Source organism: Hypanus sabinus, chromosome 29 (assembly GCF_030144855.1).
Source record: "Hypanus sabinus isolate sHypSab1 chromosome 29, sHypSab1.hap1, whole genome shotgun sequence".
Taxonomy (NCBI): Eukaryota; Metazoa; Chordata; class Chondrichthyes; order Myliobatiformes; family Dasyatidae; genus Hypanus; species Hypanus sabinus.
The window spans coordinates 33556171-33574472 of NC_082734.1; the positions used below are offsets into that span (position 1 = coordinate 33556171).

An 18302-nucleotide genomic window follows, 5' to 3' on the forward strand; every position below is an offset into this window, starting at 1 on the left:
CTGAAAGTAATTTTGATCGAGGCATGGTGCACATAAACAGATCTTTCTTGAGAAGAGCAGTCTCTGCCAGTAACCTGACTGTGTGTCTTTTCTATAGAGCAGGGCAGGGCAGGACACACACACACAGGAATAGACACTGGCATACACAACACATTCACACAAGACAGGCACACAGACGTGCACAGTGCTTGCACACAAATGTACAGACAGACACGTGCACACACCACACAGGCAGGCGCACACACATTGGAGTTGGTCTCTGTTCAAACTCTGCCATATTGTTCTCCCATCCACACCTCAGGAGCCTGACAGTACACCATTGCTTCCCTGGGTGAGGGCAACCCCCTCAATCTGCAATGATAAGGGAGCTTCACTCTGTCTGACCCCGGGAATGTGTGATGGGACGGTGTGGCTTCGCTTTGTGTCATTTGCTGGGAGAGCGAGGGATGGGACAGTTGAGCGAAAGTTTCCTTCCTCTTAAGTATTTTTGCAGGAAGTTGTGACTGAGCAGTTTTTGTTGTGCCGATACGGCAGATGGTAAAATGAGAGGTTTATTGGTTTTCTATGCAGGACTGGCTTGTGGTGAGTAGCTAACCAAATCTTTCCCCAGAGCCTCTTGTTGGTCCCAATCTAATCCCTCTGTCCTGTTCTCTCCCCGACTCTTTCCCCACAGCCCTCTGTCAGTCCCCAAACTAATCCCACTTCCTCGTGTCAGTCCCCAAACTAATCCCACTGTCCCCAGTCAGTCCCCAAACTAATCCCACTGTCCCTAGTCAGTCCCCAAACTAATCCCACTGTCCCCAGTCAGTCCCCAAACTAATCCCACTGTCCCCAGTCAGTCCCCAAACTAATCCCACTGTCCCCAGTCAGTCCCCAAACTAATCCCACTGTCCCCAGTCAGTCCCCAAACTAATCCCACTGTCCTGTGTCAGTCCCCAAACTAATCCCACTGTCCCCAGTCAGTCCCCAAACTAATCCCACTGTCCTGTGTCAGTCCACAAACTAATTGTTGAAAGTTAATTTATGTTGAAATGTCTGAGCTTCTTTGTCATGTATACTGTGTACTGAAACCATTCTCGTTCTCATAAAGTCATTGAACATTATGAAAGTTTTAACCTCGAGACAGAGGAACCAAGAGTTTTGAAACAAATTGGAGAGTTAAGCTTTGGGTATCGCGTGACCGAGCTGCAGTCACAGGGAAAATGGTAAGTAATGCATTGGCCAGACGATACAGATTCTGAAAGCATGTCCCACCAGACACAAGGACAATCACATCACTGAAAGCAGTCAAACACTTCCCTCGTGCGATAAAATGGAGCTTCAGCCTCACAATCTGCCTCTTGATGGCTCTTGCACCTACTTACTGCCTGAACTGCACTTTCTCCAACACTTCATTCTACACTCAGTTACTGTTCTTCCTTGTGAGGCCTCGAAGTACAGAGGTGATGAAGTTATCTGCATCTCTTGCACATACTCACTCACACCCACCTTCCCTCTCTCCCCCTCTCCCACCACACCCTCCCTCCTGACCTCCCCACCACCACTCCCTCTCACCCCCCTCCCACCACACCCTCCTTCCTGACCCCCTCCCTCTCCCATCACTCCCTCTGCCCCCCCACCCTCCCCTCTCTCCTGACCCCCTCCCCCTCTCCCACTATATCCCCTCCCACCATGGCCACTCTCCCTCTCTCCCACCACTCCCTATCTCCCTCCTCCCGACCCCCTCCACCTCTCCCTTCCGACCCTTCTCTGTCCCGCCACACCCCCCTCCCACCCACCCTTCCCCTCTCCCACCACATCCTCCTCCTCTCCCACCCTCCCCCTCTCCCACCACACCCACCCCTCTCTCTCTCTCCCTCTCTCCCCCTCCCCCTCACCCACTCTCTCTCCCTCTCCCCCCTCACCCACTCTCTCTCCCCCCATACACACACACTCTCATAAGCACACTCACACACATGCACAAGCATGTGCACACCTGCACAGTCACACCCTCACCACCGACACACACACCTACACTCACACTCATACATACATAAATATTTTCAGTGGCAGATACACTTCAACTATGACACACACACACACACTTGCACGCCCAGACACAATTTCACTCCCAGACTCCTCTTTCTGTCCCTTCCCCTGTTTTTTCTCACTTCCCCATTCTCTCTTGCTCCCTGTTCTCTGTTTCTCTCATTACCCCATCTCTTGCCCATCTCTCCCTTCCCCGCTCTCTCACCACCTCTCTCCGCCCTCGCTCTCTCCCTCACTCCCCCTTTCTCTCTGCCCATCTGCCTACCTTAGTGTGCAAATGAGACTGCAGAGTGAAACTACACGTGCACAGTTCCTGTCTCTGTATCCTCATGGGTCAGACACGCACTGGGAACATCATCATAGACCCTGTCTCCGTATCCCCCTGAATCAGACCCACACCGGGAGCACCGTCTACAGTTCCCACCTCTGTATCCCCCTGAGTCAGACCCGCACCGGGAGCACCGTGTACAGTTCCCATCTCTGTATCCCCCTGAGTCAGACCCATACCGGGAGCACCGTGTACAGTTCCCATTTCTATGTCCTCGTGAGTCAGACCCACACCGGGAGCATCTTGTACAGTTCCCCTCTCTGTATCCCCCTGAGTCAGACCCACATTGAGAGCACCGTGTACAGTTCCCCTCTCTGTATCCCTCTGAGTCAGACCCACACCGGGAGCATCTTGTACAGTTCCCATCTTTGTATCCCCCTGAGTCAGACCCACACCGGGAGCACCGTGTACAGTTCCCATCTCTGTATCCCCCTGAGTCAGACCCACACCGGGAGCACCGTGTACAGTTCCCATCTCTGTATCCCCCTGAGTCAGACCCACATTGGGAGCACCGTGTACAGTTCCCCTCTCTGTATCCCCCTGAGTCAGACCCACACCGGGAGCACCATGTACAGTTCCCATTTCTATGTCCTCGTGAATCAGACCCACACCGGGAGCATCTTGTACAGTTCCCATCTTTGTATCCCCCTGAGTCAGACCCACACCGGGAGCACCGTGTACAGTTCCCATTTCTATGTCCTCGTGAATCAGACCCACACCGGGAGCATCTTGTACAGTTCCCATCTTTGTATCCCCCTGAGTCAGACCCACACCGGGAGCACCGTGTACAGTTCCCATCTCTGTATCCCCCTGAGTCAGACCCACATTGGGAGCACCGTGTACAGTTCCCCTCTCTGTATCCCCCTGAGTCAGACCCACACCGGGAGCACCGTGTACAGTTCCCATTTCTATGTCCTCGTGAGTCAGACCCACACCGGGAGCATCTTGTACAGTTCCCCTCTCTGTATCCCCCTGAGTCAGACCCACATTGGGAGCACCGTGTACAGTTCCCATTTCTGTGTCCTTGTGAGTCAGACCCACACCAGGAGCATCGTGTACAGTTCCCATCTCTGTATCCCCCTGAGTCAGACCCACACCGGGAGCATCGTGCACAGTTCATGTCATTCATCTCCCCCTGATCGTGTTATTCATTCCAAACAGGATCATTGTCAGTGCCCCTCTGGCTGTGAATCATACGGGTTCCAGGACTGGGCGAATTTACCGATGCCTCTATGCTACCAGGACCTGCATGGCGATGGACGTTCAATGTAAGCCTCCTTGGTGTAAGGAAGAATTTGTGGGGTGTTGGGGGAGTTTTTGTGATAAGAATGTACTGTGGGTGGAGGGGTTGTCCTTTCGCCCCAGTCTCTCTATATCCCTGACTCCCTCCCTTTCCTCCCAGTCTCACCTCCCATCCTTCTCCCTCAATATTCCATCTCCCTCCCCTTCCTCCTGCCTCTCATTCCCATCCCCCCACCTTTTCCCTCCCACCCCCTTCACTTTCAGTATCTCTCCCCACTAACTCCCAGTCTCCCAGGAGAGAGCAGAACTGTGGTAATAGGCACCGTCGCCTGCTGCCTGCATGAACTGACACCACCTGTTTTCTGCATAGCACCTCCAGAAGCTGGAGACATCTCCCTTGGTCTCAGTCTGGATGCCAGACAGAACAACAAGCCACAGATCCTCGTGAGTGACTAAATGGGCACGGAGTTGGGGAGGGGTGTATGGGGGGAAGGGAACGGTGGATGATGGGGAGGGGTAAGGATAGGGAGGGAGTCACGGAGACGGAGAGCTGTAGGGGAGGGAGGAGGGTCACAGAAACATGGATGGATGTACGGAAGGGAGGTGTAATAGATGGGGCACAGAGAGGGGGTAGGACAGGGAGGGGATCAGAGATGGGAATGGGTGTACGGAAGGGAGGGAGTAATAGATGGGGCACGGAGGGGGGGTAGGACAGGGAGGGGGTCGGAGATGGGAATGGGTGTATGGAAGGAAGGTGTAATAGATGGGGCACGGAGGGGGGTAGGACAGGGAGGCGATCAGAGATGGGAATGGGTGTACGGAAGGGTGGTGTAATAGATGGGGCACGGAGGGGGGTAGGACAGGGAGGGGGTCGGAGATGGGAATGGGTGTACGGAAGGGAGGTGTAATAGATGGGGCACGGAGAGGGGGTAGGACAGGGAGGGGGTCGGAGATGGGAATGGGTGTACGGAAGGGTGGTGTAATAGATGGGGCACGGAGAGGGGGTAGTTCAGGGAGGGGATCAGAGATGGGAATGGGTCTACAGAAGGGAGGGAGTAATAGATGGGGCACGGAGAGGGGGTAGGACAGGGAGGGGGTCGGAGATGGGAATGGGTGTACGGAAGGGAGGGAGTAATAGATGGGGCACAGAGAGGGGGTAGGACAGGGAGGGGATCAGAGATGGGAATGGGTGTACGGAAGGGAGGTGTAATAGATGGGGCACGGAGAGGGGGTAGGACAGGGAGGAGGTCGGAGATGGGAATGGGTGTACGGAAGGGAGGTGTAATAGATGGGGCACGGAGAGGGGGTAGGACAGGGAGGAGGTCGGAGATGGGAATGGGTGTACGGAAGGGAGGTGTAATAGATGGGGCACGGAGAGGGGGTAGGACAGGGAGGGGATCAGAGATGGGAATGGGTGTACGGAAGGGAGGTGTAATAGATGGGGCACGGAGAGGGGGTAGGACAGGGAGGAGGTCGGAGATGGGAATGGGTGTACGGAAGGGAGGTGTAATAGATGGGGCACGGAGAGGGGGTAGGACAGGGAGGGGATCAGAGATGGGAATGGGTGTACGGAAGGGAGGTGCAATAGATGGGGCACGGAGAGGGGGTAGGACAGGGAGGGGGTCGGAGATGGGAATGGGTGTACGGAAGGGAGGTATAATAGATGGGGCATGGAGGGGGGTAGGACAGGGAGGGGCTATAGGGGAGGTAGAGCAGTTACAGAGGTGGAATAGGGTGTAGGAGAGGGAGGATATAATGTAGATGGGGAGGGAAGAGTTCACAAAGATGGGGAGGGGCTGCTGGGGAGTGTCTGATGTATTAACCCTCTTCTCTTCCCCCCCCGAGGCATGTGGACCAACCCTCTCTCAATCCTGTGGATCCAACTCTTTCCTGAACGGCATCTGCTACCTGTTTGACCAGCGGTTCCGGCACACCGCCATGTTTCCCTCCAGGACACGAGGTCTCTGCTCTGATCCCATCCTTATTTTCCTGGGTTGCGGAGTGAGCTCCTATTCCTCTCTGCCCCGAGTGTTCTCCCCCCCCCCCTCAACAAACCCATTCATCTTTGCTCACTTCAGAAGATATTACTCTCTCGTCTCTTTATTCCCTCTCCCTTTCTCAAAACCCCTTGCCTTCTCCTTCCTTCACATCTGTCAAACACCCCCCCCCCACCCCACCACCTCCTCCATCCAGAGAAACCATTCATCCCACCCGAGGTAAATTCCTGGCAAAGCTTTCCCACATGCTTTTCATACCTCCACAACCTCTTCCCTTAACTTGCCAGCGTTTATCACCCATTCCTAATGGTCCCCAAGCAGGAGGGGGAACTTGCCAGCAGTTAATGCTTGTCCCTATGGGAAGGTCGGGGACTTGCCAGCAATTATCTCCAACCTCTAATTGCCCCTGCCAGCCTTTGTCACCCATTTTTCATATCACACAGCCCCCGCAAGAAGTTGGAGAACTGGCCAGCATTTCTCACTCCTCCCTATTCACCTGTTGAGAAGATAGTGACAAATTAAACAAAATCGGCAGGAAACAGTGGATTTGCCAGCATTTGTTGCTCATCCCCACTGAGAAGCTGGGGAACTTGCTAGTATTTATTTCCCATCCCTTATCAGTCTCAAAGAGAGGGGGATTTGAGAGCATTTATTCCTCCTTACCCCATCACCGAGTTTTGAATGGGTGTGGGTAAAACTTCCATGCCCCAGGGGAGGGGAGACTAGAACTAGAGGGAACAGGCTGAAGGTGAGAGGAGAAAGGTTTCAAGGGGCAGGTTTTGTCACATTGAGGGAGGTGAGGAAGATGGAGCAGCTCAAGGAAGTGTGATGGGTGGCTCCAATTAAAAGAAACTTAGATTGGAAAAGTTTAGATTGATAGAGCCCAAATGTGGGCAAACGGGATGAGATAGGAGGAGAACATTGGTTGGTGTGGCCCAGTTGGCCTGAAGTGTCTGTACTGATGATGTGTGACACCAGGAGTCCATGGAAGATAATGTGGTGGATGTGGAGTGAGAGGCCGCAGCATAACCAGGTAAGTGGGGAGCGTCCTGTCACACTCCTGACCTGAGGGGCGGAGGACAGACAGACCATCAGGTGTCAGAAAAAGCCATTCTCCACGGGGTCCCCACACTCTGACTGTTCTCGTAGCCGCAGGGTTTACAAAGCTGAACAGTCTTGAGTTTTTTGGACAATGGGGATCCAAGTATAAATTCATAAGTTTCAAAAACTGTGAGCTTCCCCAACAACGTCCCATCACACACTCCCGGGGTCAGACAGAGTGAATCTCCCTCCACACTGTCCCATCACACATTCCCGGGGTCAGACACAGAGTGAATCTCCCTCCACAACGTCCCATCACACACTCCCGGGGTCAGACACAGAGTGAATCTCCCTCCACACCGTCCCATCACACACTCCCGGGGTCAGACACAGAGTGAATCCCCCTCCACACCGTCCCATTACACACTCCCGGGGTCAGACACAGAGTGAATCCCCCTCCACACCGTCCCATCACACACTCCTGGGGTCAAGACACAGAATGAATCTCCCTCCACACCGTCCCATCACACACTCCCGGGGTCAGACACAGAGTGAATCCCCCTCCACACCGTCCCATTACACACTCCCGGGGTCAGACACAGAGTGAATCCCCCTCCACACCGTCCCATCACACACTCCTGGGGTCAGACACAGAGTGAATCTCCCTCCACACCGTCCCATCACACAATCCCGGGGTCAGACACAGAGTGAATCTCCCTCCACACGGTCCCATCACACGCTCCCGGGGTCAGACACAGAGTGAATCTCCCTCCACACCGTCCCATCACACACTCCCGGGGTCAGACACAGAGTGAATCTCCCTCCACACCGTCCCATCACACACTCCCGGGGTCAGACACAGAGTGAATCTCCCTCCACACCGTCCCATCACACACTCCCGGGGTCAGACACAGAGTGAATCTCCCTCCACACCGTCCCATCACACAATCCCGGGGTCAGACACAGAGTGAATCTCCCTCAACACACTCCTGGGGTCAGACACAGAGTGAATTTCCCTCCAGACTGTCCCATCACACACTCCCGGGGTCAGACACAGAGTGACTCCGCCTTCACACTGTCCCATCACACATTCCTGGGGTCAGACACAGAGTGAATCTCCCTCCACACCGTCCCATCGCACACTCCCGGGGTCAGACACAGAGTGAATCTCCCTCCACACCGTCCCATCACACACTCCCGGGGTCAGATACACAGAGAATCCCCCTCCACACCGTCCCATCACACACTCCCGGGGTCAGACTCAGAATGAATCTCCCTCCACACCGTCCCATCACACACTCCCGGGGTCAGACACAGAGTGAATCTCCCTCCACACCGTCCCATCACACACTCCCGGGGTCAGACACAGAGTGAAACTCCCTCCACACCATCCCATCACACACTCCCGGGGTCAGACACAGAGTGAATCCCCCTCCACACCGTCCCATCACACACTCCCGGGGTCAGACTCAGAGTGAATCTCCCTCCTCACCGTCCCATCACACACTCCCGGGGTCAGACACAGAGTGAATCTCCCTTCACACCGTCCCATCACACACTCCCGGGGTCAGACACAGAGTGAATCTCCCTCCACACCGTCCCATCACACACTCCCGGGGTCAGACACAGAGTGAATCTCCCTTCACACCGTCCCATCACACTCTCCCGTGGTCAGACACAGAGTGAATCTCCCTCCACACCATCCCATCACGCACTCCCGGGGTCAGACACAGAGTGAATCTCCCTCCACACCGTCCCATCACACACTCCCGGGGTCAGACACAGAGTGAATCTCCCTCCACACCGTCCCATCACACACTCCCGGGGTCAAACACAGAGTGAATCTCCCTCCACACCGTCCCATCACACACTCCCGGGGTCAGACACAGAGTGAATCTCCCTCCACACCGTCCCATCACACACTCCCAGGGTCAAACACAGAGTGAATCTCCCTCCACACCATCCCATCACACACTCCCGGGGTCAGACACAGAGTGAATCTCCCTCCATACCGTCCCATCACACACTCCCGGGGTCAGACACAGAGTGAATCTCCCTCCACACCGTCCCATCACACACTCCCAGGGTCAGACACACAGTGAATCTCCCTCCACACCGTCCCATCACACACTCCCAGGGTCAGACACACAGTGAATCTCCCTCCACACCGTCCCATCACACACTCCCAGGGTCAGACACAGAGAGAATCTCCCTCCACACCGTCCCATCTCACACTCCCGGGGTCAGACACAGAGTGAATCTCCCTCCACTCCGTCCCATCACACACTCCCGGGGTCAGACACAGAGTGAATCTCCCTCCACACCGTCCCATCACACACTCCCGGGGTCAGACACAGAGTGAATCTCCCTCCACACTGTCCCATCACACACTCCTAGAGTCAGACACAGAGTGAATCTCCCTCCACACCGTCCCATCACACACTCCCGGGGTCAGACACAGAGTGAATCTCCCTCCACACCGTCCCATCACTCACTCCCGGAGTCGGACACAGAGTGAATCTCCCTCCACACCGTCCCAACACACACTCCCGGGGTCAGACACAGAGTGAATCTCCCTCCACATCGTCCCATCACACGCTCCCGTGGTCAGACACAGAGTGAATCTCCCTCCACACCGTCCCATCACACGCTCCCGGGGTCAGACACAGAGTGAATCTCCCTCCACACCGTCCCATCACACGCTCCCGGGGTCAGACAATCTCCCTCCACACCGTCCCATCACACACTCCCGGGGTCAGACACAGAGTGAATCTCCCTCCACACCGTCCCATCACACACTCCCGGGGTCAGACACAGAGTGAATCTCCCTCCACACCGTCCCATCACACACTCCCAGGGTTCAGACACAGAGTGAATCTCCCTCCACACCGTCCCATCACACACTCCTGGGGTCAGACACAGAGTGAATCTCCCTCCACACCGTCCCATCACACACTCCCGGGGTCAGACACAGAGTGAATCTCCCTCCGCACCGTCCCATCACACACTCCCGGGGTCAGGCACAGAGTGAATCTCCCTCCACACCGATCCATCACACACTCCCGGGGTCAGACACAGAGTGAATCTGCCTCCACACCGTCCCATCACACACTCCCGGGGTCAGACACAGAGTGAATCTCCCTCCACACCGTCCCATCACACACTCCCGGGGACAGACACAGAGTGAATCTCCCTCCACACCGTCCCATCACACACTCCCGGGGTCAGACACAGAGTGAATCTCCCTCCACATCGTCCCATCACATGCTCCCGGGGTCAGACACAGAGTGAATCTCCCTCCACACCGTCCCATCACACGCTCCCGGGGTCAGACACAGAGTGAATCTCCCTCCACACCGTCCCATCACACGCTCCCGGGGTCAGACAATCTCCCTCCACACCGTCCCATCACACACACCCGGGGTCAGACACAGAGTGAATCTCCCTCCACACCGTCCCATCACACACTCCCGGGGTCAGACACAGAGTGAATCTCCCTCCACACCGTCCCATCACACACTCCCAGGGTTCAGACACAGAGTGAATCTCCCTCCACACTGTCCCATCACACACTCCCGGGGTCAGACACAGAGTGAATCTCCCTCCACACCGTCCCATCACACACTCCCGGGGTCAGACACAGAGTGAATCTCCCTCCACACCGTCCCATCACACACTCCCGGGGTCAGACACAGAGTGAATCTCCCTCCGCACCGTCCCATCACACACTCCCGGGGTCAGGCACAGAGTGAATCTCCCTCCACACCGATCCATCACACACTCCCGGGGTCAGACACAGAGTGAATCTCCCTCCACACCGTCCCATCACACACTCCCGGGGTCAGACACAGAGTGAATCTGCCTCCACACCGTCCCATCACACACTCCCGAGGTCAGACACAGAGTGAATCTCCCACCACACCGTCCCATCACACACTCCCGGGGTCAGACACAGAGTGAACACCCCTCCACACCGTCCCATCACACACTCCCGGGGTCAGACACAGAGTGAATCCCCCTCCACACCGTACCATCACACATTCCTGGGGTCAGACACAGAGTGAATCTCCCTCCACACCGTCCCATCACACAATCCCGGGGTCAGACACAGAGTGAATCTCCCTCAACACACTCCTGGGGTCAGACACAGAGTGAATCTCCCTCCACACTGTCCCATCACACGCTCCCGGGGTCAGACTGTGTGAATCTCCCACCACACCGTCCCATCACACACTCCCGGGGTCAGACACAGAGTGAATCTCCCTCCACACCGTCCCATCACACACTCCCGGGGTCAGACACAGAGTGAATCTCCCTCCATACCGTCCCATCACACACTCCCGGGGTCAGACACAGAGTGAATCTCCCTCCACACCGTCCCATCACACACTCCCGGGGTCAGACACAGAGTGAATCTCCCTCCACACCGTCCCATCACACACTCCCGGGGTCAGACACAGAGTGAATCTCCCTCCACACCGTCCCATCACACAATCCCGGGGTCAGACACAGAGTGAATCTCCCTCAACACACTCCTGGGGTCAGACACAGAGTGACTCCGCCTTCACACCGTCCCATCACACATTCCTGGGGTCAGACACAGAGTGAATCTCCCTCCACACCGTCCCATCGCACACTCCCGGGGTCAGACACAGAGTGAACCTCCCTCCACACCGTCCCATCACACACTCGCTGGGTCAGATACACAGAGAATCCCCCTCCACACCGTCCCATCACACACTCCCGGGGTCAGACACAGAGTGAATCTCCCTCTACACCGTCCCATCACACACTCCCGGGGTCAGACACAGAGTGAATCTCCCTCCACACCGTCCCATCACACATTCCTGGGGTCAGACACAGAGTGAATCTCCCTCCACACCGTCCCATCGCACACTCCCGGGGTCAGACACAGAGTGAACCTCCCTCCACACCGTCCCATCACACACTCGCGGGGTCAGATACACAGAGAATCCCCCTCCACACCGTCCCATCACACACTCCCGGGGTCAGACACAGAGTGAATCTCCCTCTACACCGTCCCATCACACACTCCCGGGGTCAGACACAGAGTGAATCTCCCTCCACACCGTCCCATCACACACTCCCGGGGTCAGACACAGAGTGAATCTCCCTCTACACCGTCCCATCACACACTCCCGGGGTCAGACACAGAGTGACTCCGCCTTCACACCGTCCCATCACACATTCCTGGGGTCAGACACAGAGTGAATCTCCCTCCACACCGTCCCATCGCACACTCCCGGGGTCAGACACAGAGTGAACCTCCCTCCACACCGTCCCATCACACACTCGCGGGGTCAGATACACAGAGAATCCCCCTCCACACCGTCCCATCACACACTCCCGGGGTCAGACACAGAGTGAATCTCCCTCTACACCGTCCCATCACACACTCCCGGGGTCAGACACAGAGTGAATCTCCCTCCACACCGTCCCATCACACACTCCCGGGGTCAGACACTGAGTGAATCTCCCTCCACACCGTCCCATCACACACTCCTAGAGTCAGACACAGAGTGAATCTCCGTCCACACCATCCCATCACACACTCCTGGGGTCAGACACAGAGTGAATCTCCCTCCACACCGTCCCATCACACACTCCTAGAGTCAGACACAGAGTGAATCTCCCTCCACACCGTCCCATCACACACTCCCGGGGTCAGACACAGAGTGAATCTCCCTCCACACCGTCCCATCACACACTCCCGGGGTCAGACACAGGGTGAATCTCCCTCCACACCGTCCCATCACACACTCCCGGGGTCAGACACAGAGTGAATCTCCCTCCACACCGTCCCATCACACACTCCTAGAGCACAGTTTGCCCTTCTGAGTGAACATTCATTTTCTCTCCTACCCTCTCCCTCGCACTGCCCTCCACAGACTGTTTCACAGCGCGAGTGGACCTTGCCTTCCTTATTGATGGATCAGGCAGCATAAACCCGGACGACTTTTCCCGCATGAAGGATTTCCTCGTTGCCATGCTGTGGCGATTCAAGAAGAGGGACGTTCAGGTCACACAGCTCCACTGTCTCACCCTCTGTCCTCTCCATCCTCCTCACACCACCTCCCTCCTCACCCTCACCACTCCACCTCCCTCCTCACACCACCTCCCTCCTCACCCTCACCACTCCACCTCCCTCCTCACACCACCTCCCTCCTCACCCTCACCTCACACCACCTCCCTCCTCACCCTCATCCTCCTCCCACGTCACTCCTCCGTCGTCACTCATCCCCACCCTAATCACTGCTTCTCACCCTCCCCTCACTCATCAGCCTCCTCTCCCTCATCAATCGTCTCTCTCATCTCTCCTCCCTCGACCACCCTACCCTCCATCTCGGCTTCAGTGTCTTCCTCCACACTACTTCCTTCTTTCCTGCTCACTCTCCCCCTCTCATCCCTCCCCCCACCAATGCCACCCCACCCCCTTGCCCCCCATGCCCCCTGCCCCTTCTCTCTCACTCCTCTCCCTCACTCGCTTTCTCCCCCTCCCCTCTTCCCCCTCCCCCTCTCAATAGCCCCAACTCCCTCACCCTCGCCCACATCCACCACGCAGCTCAATCTCTCCCGCCCCCTCTCACCGGCCTCCTCTCTCCCTTCTCCCCTCTCTTCCCCCCTCTCCCCTACACATTCCTCCCTTCTCCCTCCTGTCACTTACTCCCTCACTCTCCCCTCTCTCCCTCTCAGTTTGCTGTGTGCCAGTTCTCTCATTTGATGAAGCAGGAGTTCACATTCCGTGAATACATCCAGCGTAACCGCAGTGAGGAGCTCGTCCGTCGTATCGACCAGATCAGGGGTGATACATACACCCCCACTGCCATCAAATATGCTGTGTACGTCTTCCCCTGCTGCCGTATGCCTTACAGAGATGGGAGGGGGAGGGGTGCCATGTCGTAGAGTCAAACAGTACTACAGATCAAAAGCAGGCCCTTCTGCCCATCTGGACTATGCCAAATGATTGCTCCCCCCGTCCCTCCATACCCCTCCCATCCATATTTCTATCCAAATTTCTCTTCGATGTTGAAATCAAACCGCCACTTCTGCTGGCTGCTCGTTGCACACTGAGTGAAGACATACCCTCTCAAGCTCCGCTTAAACATTTCACCTTGCATCCTTAACCCATGGCCTCTAGCTCACGTCTCAGCTGGCCTCTGCAAATTTGTTCCTTTAAATCCCTCGAGCAGTTGGGTGGTCTGCAATATGATCCCATTAATGGGGCCATACCTTTCCTGTTCCTCAGTTCCACCCCTCAGGCCTCACTAGACAGGTTCTCCAGTCTCTCCTCACTGCTGTGACATTTACCTTGACGAGTAATGCCAGGGCTGTAACAGTGGAACCCCAGAACACTGAGCTGCCAGTCCCACTAACGGCCACAATGTCATAATTCCACGTGCTGATCCTTCCCTGAGCTCATCTGGCTCTCCTGCGATACTCCTTACACTGAAACAGACCCAGCTCAGAGCGTTAATCCCAGCACGCTCAACCTGATTCCTGACCTTGTCATAAACAGACCCAGCTCAGAGCGTTAATCCCAGCACGCTCAACCTGATTCCTGACCTTGTCATAAACAGACCCACCTCAGAGCGTTAATCCCAGCACGCTCAACCTGATTCCTGACCTTGTCATAAACAGACCCAGCTCAGAGCGTTAATCCCAGCACGCTCAACCTGATTCCTGACCTTGTCATAAACAGACCCAGCTCAGAGCATTGGTTGCATCACACTGCATCTTTTGGTTCCAGACTCCCACCAGCGACATCCTCTCCACTATCCGTTCCGATGCTCTGGTTCCCATTCCCCTGCAACTCCACTGCTACCCCCCACTCCGAGCGAACCTTCCCACCAGGATGTTAGTCCCCCTCCACTCAGGTGCAAGCCATCCTGTCTGTGCAGGTCCCACCTTCCCTGGAAGAGGGCACAATGATCTGAAAGAACCTGATGCCCTGCCTCTCCCATCATCTGCTTGGCCAGACGTCCCCCTGCCTCCCCACGACCCACAAGAGGAGCATTCCACCATCCTGCCTGGCATCTCTACTCTTCTAACAGAACAACAAGAAGGGAAGAAAGATGGCTGATCTCAAACCTTCTGAATATCCCGACTCTTGCTTGGGTGTAGGGGAGGGAAGGGGTGAGAAAGGGACAGAGGAGTATCAGGGAGGGTGTGGGGGATGGGGAAGAGTGTCTCTGTCTCCCTGTCCCTGCTCACACTCCCCCACGCTCTCTCTCCCACTCTCCCTTTGTCTATCTCTCACTCACTACTGCCCCTTCTCACCTTCACCCTCCCTCCCTCCCGCCCTCACTCTCTCCCTCTCTCACTCCCCCACACACAGGAAGAGCCTGTTCTCGGAGGAGAAAGGTCTGCGGCCGGATTCCACCCGGGTGCTGGTGATTGTCACGGATGGGATGTCCAACGATCCCACAAACTCATTCTCCGAGGCCATCGCCTCTGCTGATGCCAAACACCTTCTCCGGCTGGTTGTGGGGGTGAGAAGGGGTCTGGGGGGGAGAGAATGAGTGAGGGTACTGGAGGGAAGGGAGGAAGCGAACAGTGAGGGTGAGAGCGAAGAGGGAAGGACAGAGAGAGGATGAGAGGGAGTGGGAAGGAGGGGCATGTGGTGATGGAGTGTGGAAATCTGAGGGAAGTGAGGCAGAGTCGAGGTCGGGCAGGGAGATTGGGAGAGAGACGGTGGAAGGGAGTGAGGGGATTGGTGTGTGGATGAGAGAAGGGAACAGAGGATGAGGGAAGTGGCAGGAGGGGTAGAGGGTAGGATAGAGGAATGGAGAGTGGGGAATGAGTATAGAGGGCAGGGGAGGAGCAAGATGGAGAGTTGAGAGGGGTGAAGGGGATGTATCTGAGTATGGAGGGCTGCAGAGGAGTGAGGGGGAACAGAGGGAGGAGAGGGGGAAACGGAGAGGGAGTGGGAAAGGAATGAATAAATAGAAGAGTTGAGAGCATGAGGGAGGGAAGGAAGGAGAGGTAGGAGAAAAAGGGAGGGAGTGTTAAGGGAATGATGAGGTGGGAGGGAAGGAAGGAGAGGTGGGAGAAAAAGGGAGGGAGTGTTGAGGGAATGATGAGGTGGGAGGGAAGGAAGGAGAGGTGGGAGAAAAAGGGAGGGTGTTGAGGGAGCGATGAGGTGGGAGGTAGAGGAGCAAGTGAATGGAGGAAGTTAAGGGGATGAGGGTGGAGGGAGAGTGGGGAGGGAAGAGTTGAGAGGGGATATGTAGAGGGGTGTGAGGAGTAAAGAGGGAGACCTGACCCCTCTCTCTCCTTCCCCCCCAAACTGTGTCCCAGGTGGGTCCGGTGTTCCAGAGTGAGGGTGGACAGAAGGAGCTCGCCATCATTGCCTCCAACTCGGACAAGAAAAACATCTTCTCCATTCACAACTACAGCGCCCTGGTGTCCATCCAGGACAGGCTCCAGCAACGTATCTTCAGCATCGAGGGTGAGAGAGGGAGCAGGCCAAGGGGGGTTGTGATGGGAGTCGGAATCAGTTCACATTTCATCGGCAAACGTTGTGGGATGTGTTGTTCTGCGGCTGCGGTACATTCAATACGGTCATAACAACAACTATAAATTATAATAAATTAAGTACTCACTCCCAAATGATCCGGACTTCATCCAGTTTCCAGCTCCAGCTCCTTAACATGTTCCTCTTGCAGGATGTGGGAGGCAGTGTTCCTGACGACTACAACTGCGAGGAGTGCATCCGACTGCAGCTTCCAACAAGGAGCTGGAGCCGGAGCCGGATGAACTCCAGATCATTCAGGAGTGCATTCAGATGGCAGCCACTGCACTGCTGGGCTTGGCCCAGCCTCTTGCTAATCGATCCTGAACGCTGGTCAAAGCTCGTTTTCGCTATAGCGACCCGCTACTGCCTTTTCTCCTCAGACTGTGGACCCGAGTGTAGTTCCCTCCTCTCAAAACTTCCGATGTCCGGATTGGTTGCTCCTCTTAATTCCCTGGTCTAACTAACATGGAGTGCAAGGTTGTTGTCGTGACACCACTTCACCAGCTGGTCTGTCTCACTCCTGGACACCTCCTCATCACCAACTGAGATTCTGCCCACCATAGTTGTGTCTCTGGCTACTTGAGCTGTGCCTGGCCACACGGTCATGGGTGTAGAGGGAGTACAGCAGCGGGATAAGTGTGGTGAACTATGTACCTGTCTGGACACGCCCCCTGCTGACTGCTCCTGTGGGCTCCTCCCACTGACCCCGTGTGGTGAACTACATATACCTGTCTGGACACGCCCCCTGCTGACTGCTCCTGTGGCTCCTCCCACAGACCCCTGTGTAAAGGTGATTGAGTCCTGAGCCTGGCCTCTCAGTCTCCAGGATGTAGTATGGTGGTCACTCACTGCTTGTTCCTTCTTCCAGTCAATAAAAGCAGATATCTCGCCGTTACGTCTCAGAGAGAGTTATTGATGGTGCAATCAATAAGCATGCATCTTGAGGTGCACCAGTACTAGCGAGGAGGTGTTATCTCTGATCCCCACAGACTGCTCTCCCAGTGAAGAATACAGTTGCAGAGGAAGGTACTGAGGCCTGGGTTTTGAAGCTTGATGGTTAGAACTGAGGGTGTGATTGTGCTGAAAGCTGCACTGTAATCAAGACACAACAGCCAAACGTAGGTATTGCTATTGTCCAGGTGATCCAAGGCCGTGAGATTGCGTCCGATGTAGATCTGTTGTGGCGATAGGCAAACTGCAACAGATCCAGGTCCCTGCTTAGGCAGTTGATTCTAGCCATGACCAACCTCTCAAAGCACTTCATCACCATAGACATGAGTGCTACTGGACGACAGACATTCAGGCAGCTCACTCTTTCTTTCTTGCCTCTCTCCCCCTCCCCCCTCTCGTCCCCCCTCCCCCCTCTCTCCCCTCCCCCCTCTCTCCCCTCCCCCCTCTCTCCCCTCCCCCCTCTCTCCCCTCCCCCCCTCTCTCCCCTCCCCCCTCTCTCCCCTCCCCCCTCTCTCCCCTCCCCCCCTCTCTCCCCTCCCCCCCTCTCCCTCTCCCCTCTCCCCCTCCCCCCCTCTCCTTCCCCCTCTCCCACCAACTCCCTCTGCCTTTCTGCCCCACCTCTCGCACACTTCCCTCTCCCCTTCACCTCTCTTCCTCCCTCAACCCTTCCTTTTCTTCTCCTATCCCTCTCCCCGACACCTCTCTCTGCCACCCTCTCTTCCCCTCTCACCCATCTTTCCAACAGGAACCAACGGAACAGTGAATGCATCATCTTTCCAAATGGAAATGAGTCAGGAGGGACTCAGCTGCCTACTTCCCTCGGTGAGTTAGTGGGTCTGACCCAGGGGGATATGGAGATGGGAACTATGCAGGGGGATATGGAGATGGAACTATGCAGGGGGGATATGGAGATGGGAACTATGCACAGTGCTCCTGGTGTGGGTCACACCCAGGGCGTACTGAGACAGGAAGGATACATGGTGCTCCCGGAGTGGGTCTGACCCAGGGGGATATGGAGATGGGAACTATGCACAGTGCTCCTGGTGTGGGTCTGACCCAAGGGGGACATGGAGATGGGAACTATGCACAGTGCTCCTGGTGTGGGTCACACCCAGGGGCGTACTGAGACAGGAAGGATACATGGTGCTCCCGGAGTGGGTCTGACCCAGGGGGATATGGA

The 18302-nt window shown here is 55.9% G+C and overlaps 1 protein-coding gene across 1 annotated transcript in view; it reads left to right on the forward strand.

The window, feature by feature from the left end:
- Window positions 1-18302, forward strand: part of LOC132383222 (integrin alpha-X-like) — a 67173-nt gene continuing 48871 nt past the window's right edge. Inside the window, exons 1-10 of the mRNA XM_059954125.1 lie at window positions 1-582; window positions 1091-1205; window positions 3518-3624; window positions 3969-4042; window positions 5444-5558; window positions 12546-12676; window positions 13351-13496; window positions 14993-15146; window positions 15955-16105; window positions 17868-17944. Coding sequence (XP_059810108.1) covers window positions 543-582; window positions 1091-1205; window positions 3518-3624; window positions 3969-4042; window positions 5444-5558; window positions 12546-12676; window positions 13351-13496; window positions 14993-15146; window positions 15955-16105; window positions 17868-17944 — 1110 coding nt within the window. The 5' untranslated portion in view covers window positions 1-542. The remainder of the gene's footprint in view (window positions 583-1090; window positions 1206-3517; window positions 3625-3968; window positions 4043-5443; window positions 5559-12545; window positions 12677-13350; window positions 13497-14992; window positions 15147-15954; window positions 16106-17867; window positions 17945-18302) is intronic.